The sequence below is a fragment of the Camelus dromedarius genome, chromosome 1 (genome assembly GCF_036321535.1).
Source record: "Camelus dromedarius isolate mCamDro1 chromosome 1, mCamDro1.pat, whole genome shotgun sequence".
NCBI lineage: Eukaryota > Metazoa > Chordata > Mammalia > Artiodactyla > Camelidae > Camelus > Camelus dromedarius.
The window spans coordinates 96142635-96163178 of NC_087436.1; the positions used below are offsets into that span (position 1 = coordinate 96142635).

The 20544-nt window shown below is 43.0% G+C and overlaps 1 protein-coding gene across 4 annotated transcripts in view; it reads right to left on the minus strand.

Moving 5' to 3' along the window:
* Nucleotides 1–1445: 1445 nt before the first annotated feature.
* C1H4orf19 (chromosome 1 C4orf19 homolog) overlaps nucleotides 1446–20544 on the minus strand; it is a 72281-nt gene continuing 53182 nt past the window's right edge. For 2 of the 4 annotated variants that reach the window (XM_031436176.2, XM_010982439.3), the window contains exons 2-4: nucleotides 17042–17091; nucleotides 4254–4307; nucleotides 1446–3204 (exon numbers count right to left, since the gene is read on the minus strand). In XM_031436176.2, coding sequence (XP_031292036.1) covers nucleotides 2277–3204; nucleotides 4254–4285 — 960 coding nt within the window. In that variant the 5' untranslated portion in view covers nucleotides 4286–4307; nucleotides 17042–17091 and the 3' untranslated portion in view covers nucleotides 1446–2276. Of the gene's footprint in view, nucleotides 3205–4253; nucleotides 4308–7677; nucleotides 8050–17041; nucleotides 17092–20503; nucleotides 20540–20544 lie in introns of those variants that run through there. The other 2 variants (XM_064487539.1, XM_010982440.3) reach the window with 2 other exon arrangements.

Here is a 20544-nt window from a genome sequence, read left to right on the forward strand (position 1 = left end):
ATACCTCACCTTACCCTTCTCTTGTCTGATTCTTCTTCCTTCATGCTTCTGTTTTGGAGGTGCCAGTGGGAAGCTGGGATGGCTACTTGAACCAAAGGTTTAGATTTAGATTCCTTCTGTGTCAGACTAAATGTAAACAATATCTTTCAGCCTCTTGCAAATTGGCTCTACCCTGGGCTTTTGTGTTTTGAGGACCTGGTGTGGCAGAGATCATAAGCAGACCATCTCAAAACTCAATGTCCATTCTCCGTACCTTCTCAGTACTTGAATCCTGAATTTAGTTGGGAGAGTCATGCTTGTAGCTAGGAAGGTAAGTTTTCCTGGCCTTTCTGGCAGCTAGATGTGACCAAGTAACCAGATTTGGTTGACCAATGAGGTATATGCAGAACGATTGAATTATACCTCTGGAAGGTCCTTAATAGAGAAGGAGTGAGAACTTCTGACCCTTTATTCTTTTTCCTACATGGAAAGCAACTGTAATGACTGGAACCCCAGCAGGTATTGTGGACCATACAGTAATCTTGAGAAGGAAGCCAAATGATAGAAAGAGCGTAAGTTGCTGATATTGTGGAATCCTCTACCAGCCTGGACTGCTTCCTCCAGACTTCTTTTATGTAAGAGATAAATAAATCTCTATTTTTATAACTCATTTAGCACATGCAGCTGGACCTAATCCCAACAGATACACTTGGAAATTGCTGAAGGAACGACTCTGAAATAGTAAGCATTTGGTGTACTAAATACAATAGCAAGCAAACCAAAAATGCAATTAACAATGCCAAAAGTTTATCCTTTAAGGGCTCAAAGTGATCTTGATGTAGTGATGGCTTGTCACCAAGCAAACCCAGAAAAATGTATGTTTGTTAAGCATTTGTAAGGGTGTTGACCTTAAAGATGTTGAAAGGCTCAGAAATCATGTTTTATGTTTAATAATTACCAAAATGGAGTGATGACATTATGACAATTTCCAGAAGTACATACTATTATTCTTCTCACTTAACTGATGGGCAAATAGAAGGGTACTTGTCCAAGGTCACATGGCAAAGCTGGAAATCCAACCAAGGTCAGTCAGATTTCAGAGCCTGTGTTATGGAACACCATACATAATAAAGCAACGTCCACATTCATATTTTTCTAGGTAATCTTGACCATCTTTAAATCTCCATTAAGCCATGTCAGAATAGCTGTCCTTGTTTTTATCAATTAGAAAGCTGAAACTCAGAGAAAGCTGTTCATTCTTAAGGTAAGATCTGTACATGTAGTCATGGCATCAAGAGTTAGAACTCCAAAGACAGAGAGCCAAAGCATTCTTAGCAAACCAACCTAGTCTCTTCCTCAACTATAATTTAATAGTCTAGCTCTTTACATTCAAAGAAACATCAAGGCTCACTAATGCTCAGTCTTGGAAAATTAGAACCACATTCGAGTTAAGACACACAGACACATGTGTTCTTACATTTTAATCAGAATCAGACATTACATGGCACAAAACACTCCATCTATCTCTTTGCTCATCCAAATCTCATGAACTTAAAACCCAAATAGGACATAAGCAGTTTAAAGAACGATTTTGACTGGACCCCCAAATCCCAAAGGAGATGAAAAAGTAATAATGTAAAAAAGTTAAGGTCAAGGTGTCTTGCTATCACAGCTAATGACTAACCATTTGTTTATGGGTGGCTCCTGCTCCACTCTGACAGCTGCTAAGCTTAACTCTCTGTCCAACAACAAGTGGTTAGTTATTAGTTCCCTGGATGATTGTCCCTGTAGGTAAGCCATGCTCTGGGGAGGATACATTAGGCACTTTGTGGGAGTTACCTTTCCCAGGCTGGGTATAACGTTTGGCTCTCAAAAGCAAGATAAAGAATTTACAGTCAAACAGAATGTTCTGCGAATCTGTGACCGTGGGATTAAGGGCTGGGACTTCAGCGCATCCTCAAGAACACCTGCACTGGATGTTCTGGGGGAGCTTTGCGGGCTGGGGAGCAGGCTGTTTAATCTCTACGCGTGCTGTGCAGCCCAGCACGGTGCCCCTCTCTGACTTTCATTCTGGTGTCCTGAGTGATAGCTCATCCAGACAGTGGTCCGGTCCACGTTTAGCACGCGGCCTGACGCAGGCACTCGCAGCCATCAGAACAGATGCTGGGTGTCAACCCCTGTTCAGGCTGCACCCGTGCGTGCGTGCGGCAGACTATCCGCTCTGCGTCTAAGGAGCAGACGCGTCCCCACAGGCCCCAGGGCCACGCCAGTTTATATGCCTGAGCAAATCCCCTCCCCTAATCGGCCTCGTCCACATCTTCTCCTGCAGTCGCTGCTTCTAGCGCAGCAAGGGCTTCGGCCACCTCTGCGTCCTCCTCCGCCTCCAGCCCCCCGCTCCTGTCTCCACTGGAGCCCGGGCTCTCCTCCAACCCGTTTCTCGAATCACCCACAGGCACGTCCTGAGCTGGATCCTCCTCTTTAAAGTAGACATTTAGAACTTCAGTTGCCACGGCCTCGTTTAATGAATCCCAGCTTCTCTTCACGGAGAAGGGTATATTCATCCCGTGGTCCCCCGCCCTGGGCTGAACGCCCTCCCGGGGCTCCTCCTCAGCGCGGTTCTTGAAAAGACAATCCTGTTCTCCGTGATCAGCGTTGTCTTCAGCCGAGCCCCGGAGCCGAGGGTAGTCCGGGGCGGGTATCTGGAGGACGTGGTCCTGTGCTTCCCGGGCAGGATGTTCTGCCTTGGGAGGCGCTCTGGAGTCCCCAGGTGGGATGACTCGGGTCTCTTCTGAGGCCGGCAGCACACGGTCCGGTTCGCTGGCGCTGCCCCCTTCAAGGTAGGGCTGAGTCGGGCGAACCCCGTTGGCGGTACTGGCCCAGGAGCCCCCGTCACCCTGGGGGTGGGCTGGGTCCCCAGTGAGCTGCAGGGCGGCAGTGGGGCCGATGCCATTGACGGCACCGCCAGCCTTCTCGGCACAGGGACTCCCTCCGGGGTCCCCCTGAAGGAGCGGTCCTCCGTGCGGCCAGCAGGGCTCCAGCGGACCAGCCGTCCTGCTTCTGCTCGCGGTCTTCTTCGCGTCCTCGCTCGGAAGGTCATTTCTATGCACCAGGACTTCGCTGCTCTGCTTGCCTTTTAATTTGACAGTGTCGTCTTCATCTACCTTGCAGCTGCTTACTTCGTTGACGTAACCAGGGGAGGGCACTTGAACTGGATCAAAGAGATAGCTGGGGGTGAGAATGATGATCAGTCAGGTTAATTGTTAAGTAATTTTATTTATTAATACCTTTATAAATAACTGCCTTCATTAATACTTCCTACTGCAGGCTCTGCTGCTTTCCATTCTCCCGTTAACTTACTTTCCATGATTAGTTACTCTTTCAAGCATATTTGTGTGTCTAAATCAGATACAGTTGGTATAAAAATGTTCTACCACTGGACACAGATCTTAGGAAGAGACTCACAAGGGGGCTGGAAGAAGGTAAAGAACAAAGTGGTTCATGAAATGTAAAAAACAAAAAAGGCAATAAATAAAACAAACGCCTAATGACAGGAAAATAAGTGGCTAAGAACTGATGGTACAACCCCTCAGAGGAATATTTATAGTCATTAAAATAATAAATATGCAGCCTGGACTTGCATGAAAGATACTTATAAGACTTTTTTTTTTTTAAATAAAGCTTAACATCAGATTATGGTTATAGTGGAATAAAATTTATGTATGTATTACATGTGTGTATCTAGATCTATCTACACATAAACATAGACACAGATATGGAATAGAACTAACATAATACAGGTAGTTTTATTTGTTAAGGAAGCAAAATCATCAGTTAATTTTTCCTCTTTATTTTATGTAGAATTATATTTATGTTACCCAAATTTTTATGAAATAGAATCTGGACAAAATTAAAAGCATATATGTGACTAGGGTGATTTATTTTCAGTGATGTCATTTCAGGCATCTTCTAAATCCCAAGCTTTTCTTTGCATTGAAGTTCTCTGCGGAAATGCAAATTCAATCCAAACAAAAATCAGCCACAGAGAAAGGCAGTGTTCCCAACATACTCTGGACATTGTGAAAAAAAAAAGTTAAAAAAAATCTAGATCTCATGTTCTTTTAAATGATATTAAAGCAGTTCCAAACTCAATGTCCTGGCCATGCTGGTCATGCCCCAAGCTGGATAAATGTACTGAATCCATGTAGGGTCTTTAAAAGTGCCTCCATGGTAATCACGAATTCCTCCATTTGGAATAGGTATTTTTTCAACTTTACCTTTGTAACATTTTACAGCACCTGCACCCCATCTGGATTATTTTTTGTTACCATCTGGAAAAGAAAGCATAAAAAGGGGAGAACAGAGTGAATGACATTTTAGTAGGAATTAAGTTTGCTTTTTCTTTCCTAGAGACTCAAAGTTGGTAGAGTTATAATTTTTGGCAAAAGGATAACATGTGTGTTGAGGAGGGCACTGGTGACCCGGAACACCTTTACGTATCTAAAATCACTGATTTAACAAAATAAGAAATGAAAGAGGAGAAATTACAGCCAATATCCCAGAAATACCAAAAAACCATAAGAGAACACTATGAAAAATTACATGGCAACAAATTGGACAACCTAGAAGAAACGGATAAGTTTCTAGAAACATACAGTTCACCAAAACTGAATCAAGAAGAAATAGATAATTTGAATGGACTGATCACTAGAAATGAAATAGACTAAAAAAAACCTCCCTGCAAACAAAAGTCCAGGACTGGGTGGCTTCACCAGGGCATTCTACCAAACATACAAGAAGAACTTACACCAATCCTTCTCAAACTCTCTCAGAAGACTGAAGAGGAGGGAACACTCCCAAACTCATTCTATGAAGCCAGCATCACCATGATACCAAAACCAAAGATACTACCAAAAAAGAAAATTACAGGCCAGTATCTTTAGTGAACACAGATACAAAAATTCTCAACAAAATATTAGCAAACAGAAAACAACAATACATAAAAAAGATCATACACTACAATCAAGTTGGATTATTCCAGGGACACAAGGATGGTTCAACATACGCAGATCAATCAATGTGATACACCACATCAACAAAAGAAAGGACAAAAACCACATGATGATCTCAATAGATGCAGAAAAAGCATTTGATAAAATTTGACATCATACACGATAAAAACTTTTACCAAAGTGGGTATAGAGGGGACATATCTCAGCAAAAAGAATAAAACATGAAAAAACCCAAATCACCAATTCAGAGTTTTCAAACATTAATTGACACTTGTTTCTGTGCCAGACCTTTTTCTCAACCCTGGGAGTTCTATATGTCATCTCCATTTGCAAATGAGGAAATGCAGGTTGAAGAACGCTGGTGGAAGAACAGTGGAATTGAAAAGGATCTGAGCATTTTCTCTTCCATTGCCCTCTACGCGGGACATGGACGTAACCAGTCCCCATGTGGCAGCAGGTGGTGTAAGAGAGTGGAGGGATTAGCTACTCCAGTATTAAAGGTCAAGGTGCGGCAGCTGACCTATGAGTTCCCTGTTCCAGACCCGAGGAGGTCACAGCCGGACTCATCAGCTCAAGCTTCAACTGGACTAAACGGCTCCTGTTTTGCCTTTCCCATCACGGGCCAATCCCATTTATGACCGATGGTCTCCATGTCTCCACTCTCTCGCAGCTCAAGGACACGCCCCTTCGGGCTCCCTGGCGGGACACAGATTCATGTCTGTGCTTCTTTCATTTCCAGCTTGCCCACTGTCCCCTGACCTTTCCCAAGCTGCATTTTCCCTCATGCTTGCTCTCTGAATAAAACCTTCTCTTCATGTCAAACCGACCATGCTGTTCTGGTCTGTTCTCTGAAAATCCTAAAAATTAGTGTGGAAGAATCTTTACGTCATCTTCCATTTCTAAGAGCTACAACCTTCAAGAAGACAAACCAGTGACAGAATCTAAAGCACCAGTCCCTCTGTCTCCGGAAGATGCGTGTGCTCAGCAGAGAGCGGATCATCATTGCTGGCTGTGTCACTGCTGGACTCTGTTCTCTCTCTTTCCTTTTTTCAGTCATGGATGAATTTCCCAGGATAATACTTCATAAGCCTTTATCCACAGAGAAAATGACTGGTGCCTTTTAAGAAGTATAGACTAGTTGGGTGGTTAGAGGAAACTCGATTTACATTAATAAATAAAACCCACAAATAACCTCCTATGGAGGGCTGCAAAATAGCCTCCCAAAAGACATCCAATATCCAGATCTTAATCTCTGGAACTTGTGTCTGCTACTTCATATGACCAAAAAAGGTCTTTGCAGATGTGACTACAGATTTGAGATGGGGAGATCACCTGGATTATCTGGTTCAGGTCCCAGCTCTGCTGTGAAACTTTCGGCCTCAGCTATTTCTTCTGTAAATGGGGATAATGATATATCTACCACACAGCCTTGCTGGGGATTATACAAGTTAAAATTCATAATAAGCATACATTTGTTTCTCAGCTCTGTCTGGATACAGCATGTTGAAAAAAAAAAAAAAGATGGCAGCTTTGCACCTAAGAAAGAGGTCATCTAGTTACCATGACACACACATACAAACAACAGCTTTAACAACAGCAGGTAACACTTGTTTCTGGAATAAAGGCCAAATGGAATATTTCTATCAACGGTGGCACCAAGTGACAGACACAAACCCCAGGTGCAACAAGAGTTCCACAGAGAGAGACATCATTGGGGGCTTAGCCAGTAACATGTGTGCCCAACCTTTTGCATCTTCAAAGCACTCTCAGTGACATTACCCTGCCTCCCAAGCCCCGGATTTTGTTCCCAGCCTCTGCTCCCCACGGGCCCATTGTCGGCAAATAACTCATGTATCAGCTGGACAAACAGGTTCAAGAGCACCACCTACAACCTCCTCCCCTCCATCGACCCCTCTCCTCTCCCACCAGCCCTCCCCTGCCCCTTCTCCCCTCCTCCTCCCCCACCTGCTCTAAAATCCGGCCCCTTTCCACGCTTACAGTACTTTTATTTATCTTGGACTCCGTTTAAAAACAAAGACAACAATAATAGTCAGGAGGATAGGTGGCAAGAAAAAGACAAAGAAAAGGAAAAAAAAGGGCAGCTTTGGCTTGTCTGAGAGAAGGCAGACTGTAGGTCATGATAACGCTGAAGCAATCGTGAGATAACGAATCACTGAAAAATATCAGGTAAATCAACTTTAGGATGGTAGGTTCCAGAGTGGTAGGTGGGGAAGGTTTTCTTCTGAAAGGAAGAAAGAAAGAAAGAGGCTCATCCTGAGCAACACCCTGAGCTGTTCCCAGAGTCTCTGAGGCTGAGCAAGGTCAACCTGACCCTGGGGCACCTGCTCCAGGCCGTAGCTGGAGAGCCCGTCCCCACCGTCTGCGGTCAGGGCCACCGAGCAGTGTGCACGAAACCGAGGTGACTGCTGACATCTAACAGCCCAGCTAGAGAGCCTCCACTTCTCTGTTTCTTAGAGAACTGATGTGTCGTCTGTGGCTTTGGCACCCTCACCCCCCACTTTCCCCGGGAAAACCACAGGATTTATATTTTTCTTCAAAGCCATGTAATTATAAAGGGTGTTTTGATGGCTCTGCCCCTTCAAATCAAGTTTCCGGGTCCCCTCACCCCACCCCTACTGCCTCCCTTTAGGGGGCACCGCGGGGGGTTCCTACAGACCAGGTCCCCTACCTGAGGGCCATGCTCCGCGCTCTCCCCAGCCTCTTCCTGCTCAGAGCTTCTGCCCGCTCTCACACCGCCCTGTTTTCCTTCCCCAGCGACATTCCTTCTCTCAGTGAGACAGGCTCTAACGTCCAAGGTTGAGTGACCGCTGACGAAAAGGGTGGGGACTAATGTATTTACACCCAACTCCTGCCTGCCCAGGTCTACAATTATTCTTCCTTATATGATGATTCCTAATATCAACTTCGATTCAGTTCTCTCCTCACGTGTCACTCCCACACCCACTTCTTACTTTGAGTGAGCAATTCTTCCCTTTCCCAGGTGCAAAAAGGAAATATTCCACATTCAGAGCAATACATGGAAATGGGGAAAAAATACAGGCTCTTCTGAAGCAAAACCAAATTCAAAACGAGCAGTCTGTCTTCTTTCTTTCCCCCTCATTTTGACAACAACTGGCTTAAAGGTGAGAACTCAGCGGTCCAGTGCCTTCTGTTACTGAGCAGAATCAGAACTTGCTTCCTCTTTGGATAAAAGAGCAACAGCGAAGCAAAGGGCAAATCTTCTGCAACCATCATGTGGTTTACACAGGAGAAAAGCAAACACCATTAGGGTGGTGAGTCCATCCACCGCTGGTGCCTGCCCACTTCTGGAGTCACGCGCTGGGGGCTGACTCTTGTTCTGTGTTTTGTGCTGAAATTAAACATTCCTGTGTTTGAAGGTGGGCATGCGGACACCCCATCAGTTACTAGTCAAGTCTCCTTGCTGGAAAATCCTGTTTCACCAGGGGGTTAGTGATGGAGGTAGGGAGAAATGGGGAGATTGGGGCAGAGTGGGGTGGGAGCCAGGAGTTTTTCAACCAGGCAGAGAAACTGACTGAGTACCTATTAGGAAATCAAGGAATACAGAAAAAGGTTCCATCTAGCCCCAAAAGGCTGCCTTTGAATAGTGCTGATCTTAAGGAATGACAGGGGCAGGTCACATGGACACAGGAGCCAGCTTGTAGGGGTTCTCCTGGCCAAATCAGGAACTGGAACATTGGAATAAACATTAATGTAAAGGATTATAATCCACTGAATAAAACAAGGATCTATGGATCCAGAGGATATACATTTTTCAAAGGGAGAGCTCTGACTTACAAATAGAAAGCCAGGAATAATGGAACTAGAGAAATCACCATTTGACAACCATCCCAGTAATAACTGATTCAAGCAAGAATCATCTATGGATGCTGAGACTAGTTTGTGAAAGTCTGAGGAGGATGGGGCATTCAGTCTCAAAGTATCCTCCCACCACACACTTGTGGGTAAAGGAGTATCTTTATAGCGGAGAAACTGGGCTCACAGCACCTTAATCAAATCATCAAAGATAGCATCACGAGTAATGAGACTAATCAGCTACCTCTGACTCTGATGTGACGCACTGAGAACTCAGCGTCACTTCTGCAGCTTTTCTGCCGAAGGAGCATAATCTGGATTGAAGTAGGAGGCAACATCAGTCAAACCCAAACTGAGGGATGTTCTGCAAAACAACAGGTCTCTACTCTTTTAAAAAATGAAATGTTATTACCATATGACCCAGCAATTCTTCTCCTGGGTATATATCCAAAAAAAAAAGCAAAGCATTAATTCAAAAAGATACATGCACCCCAATGTTCGTAACAGCATTATTTATAATAGCCAAGATATGGAAACAACCTACATGTCCACCAGCAGATGACTAGATAAAGGAGATGTGGTATTTATATACAATGGAATATTACTCAGTCATAAGAAAGAATAACATTTGCCATTTGCAGCAACATGGATGGACTCAGAGGCTACTATGCTAAGTGAAATAAGTCAGATAGAGAAAGATAAATATCGTGTGATATCACTTACATGTGGAATAAAAAAACGAACAAACTAGTCAATATAACATAAGGGATGCAGACTCACAGATACAGAGAACAAACCAGTGGTTATGGGAGGGGTGGGGCACTATAGGGGTGGACTAGTGGGAGGTCCAAATACTGGGTGTGAGATGGGCTCAAGGATCTATTGTACAACGTGGGGAACACAGCCAATATTTCATAATAACTGTAAATGGAAAGTAACCTTTAAAAAACCTAGAAAAAGTAAATAAAAAAAAACCTTATAGAAACAAAAAATTTAAAGTTAAAAAATACAATGTTATAAAAAACAAAGACAGACTGAGGAACTATTCCAGACTAAACAGACACGACAGTTGAATGCTAGGCAGGATCTTTTTGGAAGAGGTCGTTATTGAAATGACGGTGAAGCTGAATAAGGTCTGTAGATTAGGCAGTAGTATTCGGTCAACGTTAGTGTCCTGATTTTGATCATTGTACTGGGGTTACATGTTCTTAGGAAATTCACAGTGAAGTATTTAGGAACAGAGGGGCATGGTATCTGTAACATATTAAAATGATTCAGGATAAAATTGTGTGTGAGTGTGTGAAGAGACAGAAAGAAGAATAGAGCAACATGGTAAATGTTAACATTTGGGGACTGAGTATATGAGGGTTCTTTGTACTTTTCTTGTTCAGTAAGTCTGACATGATGTCAAAATCAAAAGCTAAAAGGGAAAAAGGCGGGAAAGTTGAAAAAAAAAAAAGCACTAATCTGATGTCAGGTCTAGTTCTCGTTCTGCTGGTCCCTGGGCTAGGACATAAAACCTACAGGAAACCACTGCTATTAAGTGATTCCCTATAAAGAAGCACATGGGGAAAGGCCTTGGAGAGGAGCTGCCATTCTGAGTCCGTACTAAACACCTTTCTTCAATAGCCAGTCCCGGGCATTAGAACTCCGAAGACAAAGAAGATGTTTCCTGTCCTCGGGCTGCCCCCTCTTGGAGAGGGACTCAGAGTCGGGTCCTCTAGTGTTGCTCAGCTGTCTGCTCCCTTCCTGAACGCAAGCCCCCCACAGGCAATGCCTAACCCAGGGCAGTATCTTGCTCGCACAGAGCACGTCAGGCCTGGTATTCAAGTGAAGGAATGACAGGTGAGTGACGGGTGCGAATGAATGAATGCTGAGTGTGAGATTTTATAAGTGATTCCAAAAGAAGGTCTATCCCTTCCCACGATCAAATCTCACTCCACCCAGTGGTCCAAAACCAAAAGCCAAGTACATGACTTGAGCTGAGAGAGATGGGAGGACTGTGGTTCCCCTTCGCAGCGTGGGAAACAGCAAAGCCTTCTTCATGTAACTCCAAGGGTCAAGGATGTCCCGTTTCCAGGGCTCCAGTCAATGGGCTTTCAGAGCAGCTGCTGGGAAGTGATTTGAGTTGACGGAAGTTGGAGTTCTTGGAAGAGAGACAGAATAAAACTAAACACTTAAATTTCAACTCCATTTTGATAAATCAACTTGTCAATGTTTAGAAAACAGTCTGGGATTTCACCTTAACCTGGCCAGCAGGTGAAGCTGAAAAATATTTAGCGAGTCACTTCTGGGTATGGACCTCTTGGACGAAAGAGGAATGGATAAAAATAATTACCAGGAACGGCAGAAACCACCAGGCGCTTTATAAAATAAATTAAAGACTGCCTGCCCAACTTCATAGATGGTACAGAATCTATAGTGGAAAAAGGATAAGAAGATAATTCTTGACTACCCAATCTCCTTCCTCAGCAGAACCATTTCCTCCTTTCTGTGCAGGCTTTGAAAACTCTCTGGAACAAAATTTTCTGGTGTGTTCCCCTTTCTCCTAAAGAGGGGCTGAACTGCAGTGATTTTGGAGAAACTGAAAGACTATACGAAGACTTTTGTTATCAGCACCATCAAACAGTCCATTTGATGTGTTCTCAATAGTCAGTGTGCTACAATACACTTGTCAGCATCACCCAGAACTGGGGTGGATGGGATATCTATGCCGAGATGTGTTCAAATGTCCACCCTCCTCCCCTGCCAAAGGGCCCCCTGGTCAAATAGGTTTGGGAATAGCAGAGATTTAAAGATGAACTCATTCATAGTTATGAAAAAGAACAATGTCACCATGTTCAACCCAGTATTTCCCCAAATTTTTTAACCACAGAACTTTTTTTCCCCCAGTAAAAGACAGTAACAACCAACAGAACTTGTGTTTTGTGGAACTTTGGGAAAAACAACTATTGAAATGACAGTCCTAATGATCAGGAGGGGTTTTGTGCCCCAAACTCATATTGTCAGATGGTGGTTGGTACTTGGGTGAGCTCAGCCGGGCAGAATCCATGCCAGGTGTAAGAAGTTCATGTCCTAGCAATGGCTCCATCACCAGCCACACAGATGTGGCAAAGTTGTGTCATCTCTTGATGGCTCAGTTTCTTCCTCTGCCCGAGTCCATGACATAGAAGCCCTCTTCCAAATCTAGCAGTCCAAGTGGTGAGTCCATGAAGGGAGTTACTCCCCTCATAGACCCTCCACCCAGTTTGGCTCCCACACTGTTTCCTCATTGAACACTGAGGCAAGGCGGCGCCAACAGGACCCTTTTGCAGGTGGGGAGCCCAGCTCAGTGGTTTGTAAACTACCCGCATCCCAATACTGATGCTGTGCGTTTGGGTCCCAAGTCCACACTCACCCCAACCCATGATTCTGACTGAATGCACAAATCTTCTCCTCCTGTTTCCTCCCTTCAGGCCCCAAGTCCTCCATCTCATTCCCTCCTGACTGCAGCTCTTTGGAAAAAGTCTCTGTGGCTTCTTTGTCAGAGGGAACTGCTGGCCAGCACCCTGGAGCCTTGAGATGGGGAGAGAGTGTGTAACAGCAACTTCCTCAGGAAGGGTGAGGACTCAGCTTGGGGGCAGGAATGGCAGACTCTATGAGCAGATGAGCACGGAGGAGTGTGTGTGTGTGTGTGTGTGTGTGTGTGTGTGTGTGTTGGGGCTGGGTATGTGTGTGTAGGGTGGGATGGAACTGATATAAACATTTGAGATTTATCACCCCACACCAGCAATTCAGCATAGTGGTTAAATGGGCAAATTAGGGTCAGAGTTGTGAGTTCCAATCCCACCTCCACCATTTTTAGCTTTGTGACCTCTAGGCAAATTTCTCAGCATCTGTGACCTTTAGCTGTCTAATCTGCAAAATGGGAATGATAACAATTCCTGCTTATCAGGATTGTTTTGAAAATTAAATGAGGCAGAAGTATGTATGGCATTTACTATAATGCCTGGCATCCTGCCAGGGCTTATTAACGATTATAAGTAGTTAAGATTTGAGTGTTTAACATGCATCAAGTACAGTCTTAGAAACTTTCATGTATTCATTCATTTCAACTTTACAATAACCCTTTAAGGTGGAAAGCAGTATTTTATTTATTATTTTTAATTGAAGTAATTGAAGTTGATTTACAATATTATATTATTTTCAGGTATACAGCATAGTGATTCAGTATTTTATAGATTATACTTCATTAAAAGTTATCAAAAAATAATGGTTATTTTCCTCGTGCTGTACAATACATTCTCATTGCTTATCTATTTTATACATAGTAGCTTTAATCCCATACCACTATCTTGCCCCTCCACCCTCCTCTCTCCCCATTCGTAACCACTAGTTTGTTTTCTAAATCTGAGTTTGTTCCGTTTTGTTATATTCATTCGTTTACTTTTTAGAGTTCACATATAAGTGGTATCATACAGGATCTGTCTTTCTCTGTCTGATTTCTTTCACTAAGCATCATACTCTCTAGGTCCATCCATGTTGTTATAAATGGCAGAATTTCTTTTTTTTTATGGCTGAGTAATATACTGTTATGTATATAAATCACACCATCTTTATCCATTCATTTGTTGATGGACAGTTAGGTTGCTTCCCTATCTTGGCTATTGTAAATAGTGCTGCTCTGAACACTGGCGTGCATGTATCTTTTTAAATTAATGTTTTTGTTTTCTTCAAATATATGCCCAGGAGTAGAACTGTTGGATCATATGGTAGCTCTATTTTTAGTTTTTGAGGAGCCTCCATACTGTTTTCCACAGGGGCTGCACCAATTTACATTCCCACCAACCATCTACAAAGGTTGGAAGCCAGTATGTTATAGATAAATAAATGGATATAAAACTTAGAAAGTACTACAGCACAGCTATTATTAATGCTGTTTTTGTTTTCATTATTATTTGTATCTCCTGATTATATATTATATTTAGATATTATATAATATTTCCTATTATATTAAAATAATCCCTCTTAGGAGGTTCTGTTGTTTTTGAATCTGCTGGATTACACAATAAGAAGCAGCTTGTGATCAAACAGCTTTTGCAAAAGAGAACTGATTTTGGCTGACAGAATTTCACAGGTGTGGTTTCATCTATTCGCCACCAGATGGCAGTATATAGTGGTTATTTAATTTAATTTCAAGGGAGGGACTTGGTGTGGGAAAGACCTTGAACACGTGAATTAGGGCACAAATCCTGTAGGTGCTTTGCCATGTGGCAAAATTAAGGAGTAGGTGATGTGGTAAATATTCAGACAACTATTGTCACCTTTAAGTCCTGGTGGCCACGGTACCACCTTGTGGCAGAGTTTCCTCCAGCGTTGGCTGGGCATGGGACTTACTCTGTAGTCTGGCCAGACGGTGGTGGGGTCAAAGGATTCCTATAATTCTATAGACACCTCTTTTCACATAAATGGGACCTGTGTGTCTGGACAATAATTCTGTGGCAGAGGCTGGGGGACGAAGGAGCCTGTGGGGTGTGGAGGGGTTAGATCTGATGCCACTGGGCCTGTCTGTTTCACGGTGCTTCCCTGTGGCCATCCTTGTGCTCCCCCAGACCCCGTGGGCTACATGTGGTGTGAGCTGTTTTGGGGCCACATCTTCTGGATGGGGGTACGTGGCCATGAACTAGGAGGTAAAGATAAGTCATAAAATAAATATGGCCCAATTTGAAGGTTTTGGGGAAAGAAGCCCATTATTTTTATTTAAGATAAATTCAGAATATTGGGTTTGAAAAGGTGAAATTTGCGTGAGTTATTAGAATTAAACAGAAGGCAAATTTTACAGAAAATTTCAAATTCTGTTGGTAGCTTGCAGCCAGCCCTCTAGACGAGTTTCCTCTTCTTGTACCCTTGGTGGGAACTGTTTTAGGGGAAAAGTTTGAGAAGCCATGCACCTGTTCTCTGGACTGTAAATTCCTGGAGTAGGCTTCTGACTACATCAGATGAGAGCAGTTCATTATAAACCATCTCTGTGTTGCCTCACCATCTCATTTGGTTTCCCAGCTCTTCCAGTACCCACATAACCTACTAACTATAATGTCCCTGAGTTCCCATTCCTGGCTGGACCTTGCCTAGAAAGGCTTTCTAGCTAAGTTACTAAGTAATATACAGAACAGCAGTGGACTCTGCAAAAATTTTTTGGTGCTGCCTAAAGTACAGGTTGCCGTTGCTGCATACCTGACATAGGACAGGGCATGGAGAGGGTGTTCAAAGCTGGATGACCTGGAGTAAGCTGCTTAACTTCTCTGAATCTCAGCTTTGCCAGCCATTAGGTGGGGAAACAGTAACATCTAATTGAGCAGGGTTCCTATGAGAATTACATGGTTTACACACGTGGTAGGCCTAGCCACATGTGTCTGGCAAGTAGTGGGTTCCTAATAGATGTTGGCTGCTCTCCTGTTCGTGGCCATCGTCCACGAGAATATTCTTTAACTACTGGCCTAGTCACTTCTAGAAGCTGTGAATAGAAATGGGTGATGTTCTGACCAAATCCTCCCTGGAGTCCCACAGGAATCAGGCATGTCTCCAACACAGGGTATGTCTCTACGGTGGGTAAGTAGCCTTATCTGGGAGGTGGGAGAAGTCTGGAAGAAATATGAAGCAGTTAGAAAAAGTTAAGCTCTGGAAATGAAGAGGGGGTTGTAGAGGAGGCGAAGTGGAGAGAAGTTTATATACCATCGTCTTGTAAAGCTGCAAATAATGATAGATGCTTGGAATGAACTAGTTCTGGGCAATTTCCAGGGTCCTAGAGTGCCCAAACCTCAGCGAATCTTAGTGACCATCCCACCCAGCCACCTTACTTTATGTATGTGCTTCTGGACTCAAGGCTGGAGGCATGGACTGGTCAGGTGACAAGAGAACACAGACTGTCCCATGCTTGCAGATGACCCTGTGGGTGTGGAATTGGGACCTCAATGTTCCTTTGAAGTATAGGAAAAATAGATTTTGCACTTGAAAAGACTGAGCATGGTTCTGAAGCCTCAAATATCCATGGGCACCTAACTGAGGACAAGACACTCTGCCAGTCATAGAAACACAAAGAGGCAGCGATCTCGGCTGTTTGTTAAAGGGCTCACCACCCATTCATGCAACACATACTTCCTGAGCACCTACTATGTGCAAGTCCCGAACTCGATTCCAGGGGTGTGAAAAGAAGTCACCGTCTAGCAAGGAAGACAGATGTATAAGTAGATGACTAGTGAAGTGTTAAAAGTGTGAGATTAAAGTACATTATGCAGAATGTTACCTAAGGCAAGGAAAACCTGAGTAATCTTGGGAAGACAGGAGAAGACTTGCGGCCAAAGCCACAAGGTAATGATGGTGCCAGTGGGTTCCAGGCCACACTCCGGGGGATGCCACCACACGCACTCTGTCTCAGGCCTGCCCTTTTCTCTCCGTGTGTGCTGCTACTGCCCTGTCCCCAGACATCATCATTTCTTTCTTACCTGAATGACTGCAGTATCCTCTCATTGCCTGCATCACTCTGTGTCTTCTAATACACTGGCCACACAGAAGTCATGTGATTTATTTTAGGACACACATCTGAATCTTATCATGTCCCTGCTGAAAACTTTTCAAAGGCATCTGAGACCCGTGGGGTATTTAATAACAGAGAATGATGAAGATGATGATACAGAGAGTAAACTTACACAGAACTTCTTACGTTCCAGGGGTTCATCCACCTGGCTTTGCACATATGTACAATCAGTCCTCATTATTTGCGGATTCCATATTGGTGAATTTATCTACTGGCTAAAATTTATTTGTAACTCCCAAATTAACATGTGCTGTGCTTTGGGGGTCATTTCTGGACATGTGCAGTGGTGACAAATTTGAACGGTCTGAGGGGCACATTTCTCACTGAGCTCAAGCAAGGTAATCCTCAGCCTTCTTGTTTCAGCCCCGTGTTGTGAATCTTTCAGTGCGAAGACTTAGATGCGTCATGCCGAATGGTGCACATTTTAGAACTGGATCCCCAAAACAACAGAAGTAAAAATGAAATAACAGAATTCTACTCAAACCTGCATGAGTCAGAAAGAAGTAAACTTTGGGGACTGCTCTGTCTACTGGCTTTAATGTTTCAGGTAATAAGAACTGTGGTAAAAGACCGAGAAATAGAAAACTTAACAGAAAGTGCAAAGAACAGACTTTTCCCCCAATGCATAAAAAAGAGAACAGCTCACCTGCTGTGGAGATTGTCCATTAGATTTCTCTAGAAGTTTAGCTTCTCTCCCTGCAACCAAAAAAAAAAAAAAAAAAAAGTGAAAACGGAGGTCTGCAAGTTGCCTCCTTCTCCTGGCCAAGTTGTATCTCGAAAGTTTCCTGATGGGCGCCAGGCAGGGATGTGGGGGAATGGAGTTCCTGGCCACAAAAACTTTGAAATTTGCCAGGCCTGAGTTTGCAGCCCAGCAACCGACACTCAATTAACAATCAATTCACAATCGATTAACAATTTACCCACGTGTCAGTGTTTCATCTATAAAATGAGATTGTAGTAAGATTTAAATGGCACATCCTGAAAACTGTTTATCACGTGCTTGGCATGTTGGAATTGCTCAGTAACCAAAAGCTGCTGTTAGTTATTGCTGCTGATAAACATTACATAACAATACACCTCTTCTCTGATGGCTAAAGTTTCAACTAAGCAGAAAAATAATTCAAGGAATTTGCTTCTTGGAGACATATCAAACAATCAAAAGTTTCAGTGATTACATGCTTAATAAAGTTCAATAAAATACTTAATTTAGAAGATAGTTTTGCTCATTATGAAAATCATGATGTACAGAATTTGAGAAAGTAAAGCAAATGTTTAAATTTTTACCAATGTCTCTGTGATTACTAGCATTATTCACTATATACAGAAACAACTTTTAGAGAAATGCTCTTAGCCCAGTCCCAAGTTAGCGATCTTGATTGTGGTAGTGATCTCAGTGGTGTGCACATCCATCAAAATTCATCAAATTGTGCATCTGAAATATGCGTAGTTTATGGTACAGGAACCATACCACAATAAAGGTGTTAAAAAAAAAAAAAAGCCTTAAGTGGCTCTGCACTTCTGACCAGTCTTTAACGTCCCCAGCTAAGCATTCAAGGCCCTCTGCAATACGGTACCAACGGCCTTCCCAGGTTATCCCTGAAACTCCTCTAGCCACTCCTATTTCCAGCCAATCTGGGTTTTTCACTGTTTTCTAAACATGCGGAAACATGCCTACGTATACTTTTTCTTGTTCTATGTCTTTCCACGTATTAGTTTCCCCAGTTGGTATGCCTCCGTGCCCACTGGTATTTTACAAAATTCTACTGATCCTTCAAAATTTATTTCACACATCACTTCCTCCATGAATACTTAAAAAAAGAAACAACAATTCCTGCGGGAGGGTATAGCTCAGTGACGGAGTACCTGCTTAGCATGCACGAGTCCTGGGTTCAATTTCCAGGGCCTCCATTAAAAAAAAAACCTAATTACCTCCCTGCAAAACAACAACAACAGCAAACAAACAAACAAACAAAGAATTGCTAAAAAAAAAAAAAGGACTAAATAAACAAAAAATAATGAAAGGTAATTACTCCATTCTTTTAATTTCTATAGAATCTTTAACCTGTTGGATGGCTCAGGTCACTTTCTGCCTTGGATTATAGAACAGGAATATATTGTTTTGTTGTGCTTTGCAGATAACTGTGTGGTTTTTTGTTTGTTTTGTTTTGTTTTTACAAATTGAAAGTTTGTGGCAACCCTGCATCAAGCGAGCCTATTGGCACGATTTTTCCAAAAGCATTTGCTCACTTTGTGTCTCTCTGTCACGTTTTGGTAATCCTTGCAACATTTCAAACTTTTTTTATTATATTTGTTGTGGTGACCTGTGACCAGTTATCTTTGATCTTACTACTGTGGTTGTTTTGCGGTTCCAGACTGCAGCCATGTGGGACTGCGAACTAAACTGATAAACCGTGTGTGTTCCGGCCATTTCCCCACCTCTATCCCTTTGCTCCAGCCTCCCTATTCCCTGAGACAACAATATTGAAATCAGGCCAATTAGTAACCCTACAGTGGTCCCTGAGTGTTCAAGTGAAAGGGAGAGTCGCATGTCTTTCACTTTACATCAAAAGCTAGAAATGATTAAGCTCAGTGAGAAAGGCATGTTCAAGGCCAAGATTGGCTGAAAGTTTTTTTTTTGGCTGAAAGTTCTTGAAGGAAATTACACATGCTACTCCAGTGAACACACGAATGATAAGAAAGCAAAACAGCCTTTTTGCTGATATGGAGACAGTCCTAGCGATCTAGACAGAAGGCAGAAAGAGCCACAACATTCCCTTAAGTGAAAGCTAGTCCAGAGCAGGGCCCCAACTCTCTTCAACTCTGTGGAGGCTGAGAGAGGGGAGGAAGCTGCCGGAGAAAAGTGCGAAGGCAGCGGAAGTCTGTTTACAAGGAAAGAAGCCGTCCCCATAACATCGAAGCGCGAGGTGGAGCAGCAAGTGCTGATGTAGAAGCTGCAGCAAGTTATGCAGAAGATCTAGCTGAGATAATAAATGGAGAAGGCTGCACAACAGATTTGCAGTGTACATGAAACTGCCTTACATTGGAAGAAGATGCCATCTGTGACTTTCATAGCTTGAGAGGAGAAGTCAATGCCTGGCTTTAAAGTTTCAAAGAATAGACTGACTCTCTTGTCAGGGGCTAATGTAGCTGATGGCTTTAAGTTGGAGCCAGTGCTCACTTACTATTCTGAAAATCCTAGGGCCCTAAAAAATTATGCCATGTCTACTCTGCCTGTGCTCTATCAGTGGAAAAACAAAGCCTGGATGACAGCACATCTATTTACATGATGGTTTGCTGAATATCTTAAACCCACTGTTGAGACCTACTGCTCAGAAACAAACAAACAAAAAGATTTCTTTCAAAACATTACTGCTCATTGACAATGTACCTCGTCCCCCAAGAGCTCTGATGGAGATGTGCAATCAGATTCTTACGCTGTTTTCTTGTCTGCTTATACAACATCCATTCTGCAGCTTGTGGATCAAAAAGTAGTTTCAATTTTCTAGACTTATTATTTAAGAAATATGTTTCATAAGGCTATAGCTACCATGGATGGTGACTGCTCTGAAGGATCTGGGCACAGTCAACTGAAAACATTCTGGAAAGGATTCACCATTCTAGATGCCATTAAGAACATTTGTGATTCACGAGAAGATGGCAAAATATCAACAAACACAGATTCCAACCGTGATAGATGACTTTGAGAGTCTCAAGACATCAACTTCAGTGGAGGAAGTAACTGCAGATGTGGTGGAAACAGCAGGAGAACTAGAATTAGAAGTGGAGCCTAAAGATGTGACTGAACTGCTGCAATTTCATGATAGAACTTTAATGGATGGGGAGCTGCTTCTAATGATGACCACAGAAAGTGATTCCTTAAGATGGAATCTACTCATGGAGATGCTGTGAAGACTGTCAAAATGACAGCAAAGGATTTCAAATATTACTTAAACTTAGTTTATAAAGCAGCAGCAGGCTTTGAGAGGACTGACTCCAATTTTGAAAGACGTTCTACTGTGGGTAAAATACCATCAAACAGCGCTGCATGCAACAGAGAATCATTTGTGAAAGGAAGAGTCAATCAATGTGGCAAACGCCATTGTCTTACTTGAAGAAATTGCCACAGCCTTTAGCAGTCACCACCCTGAT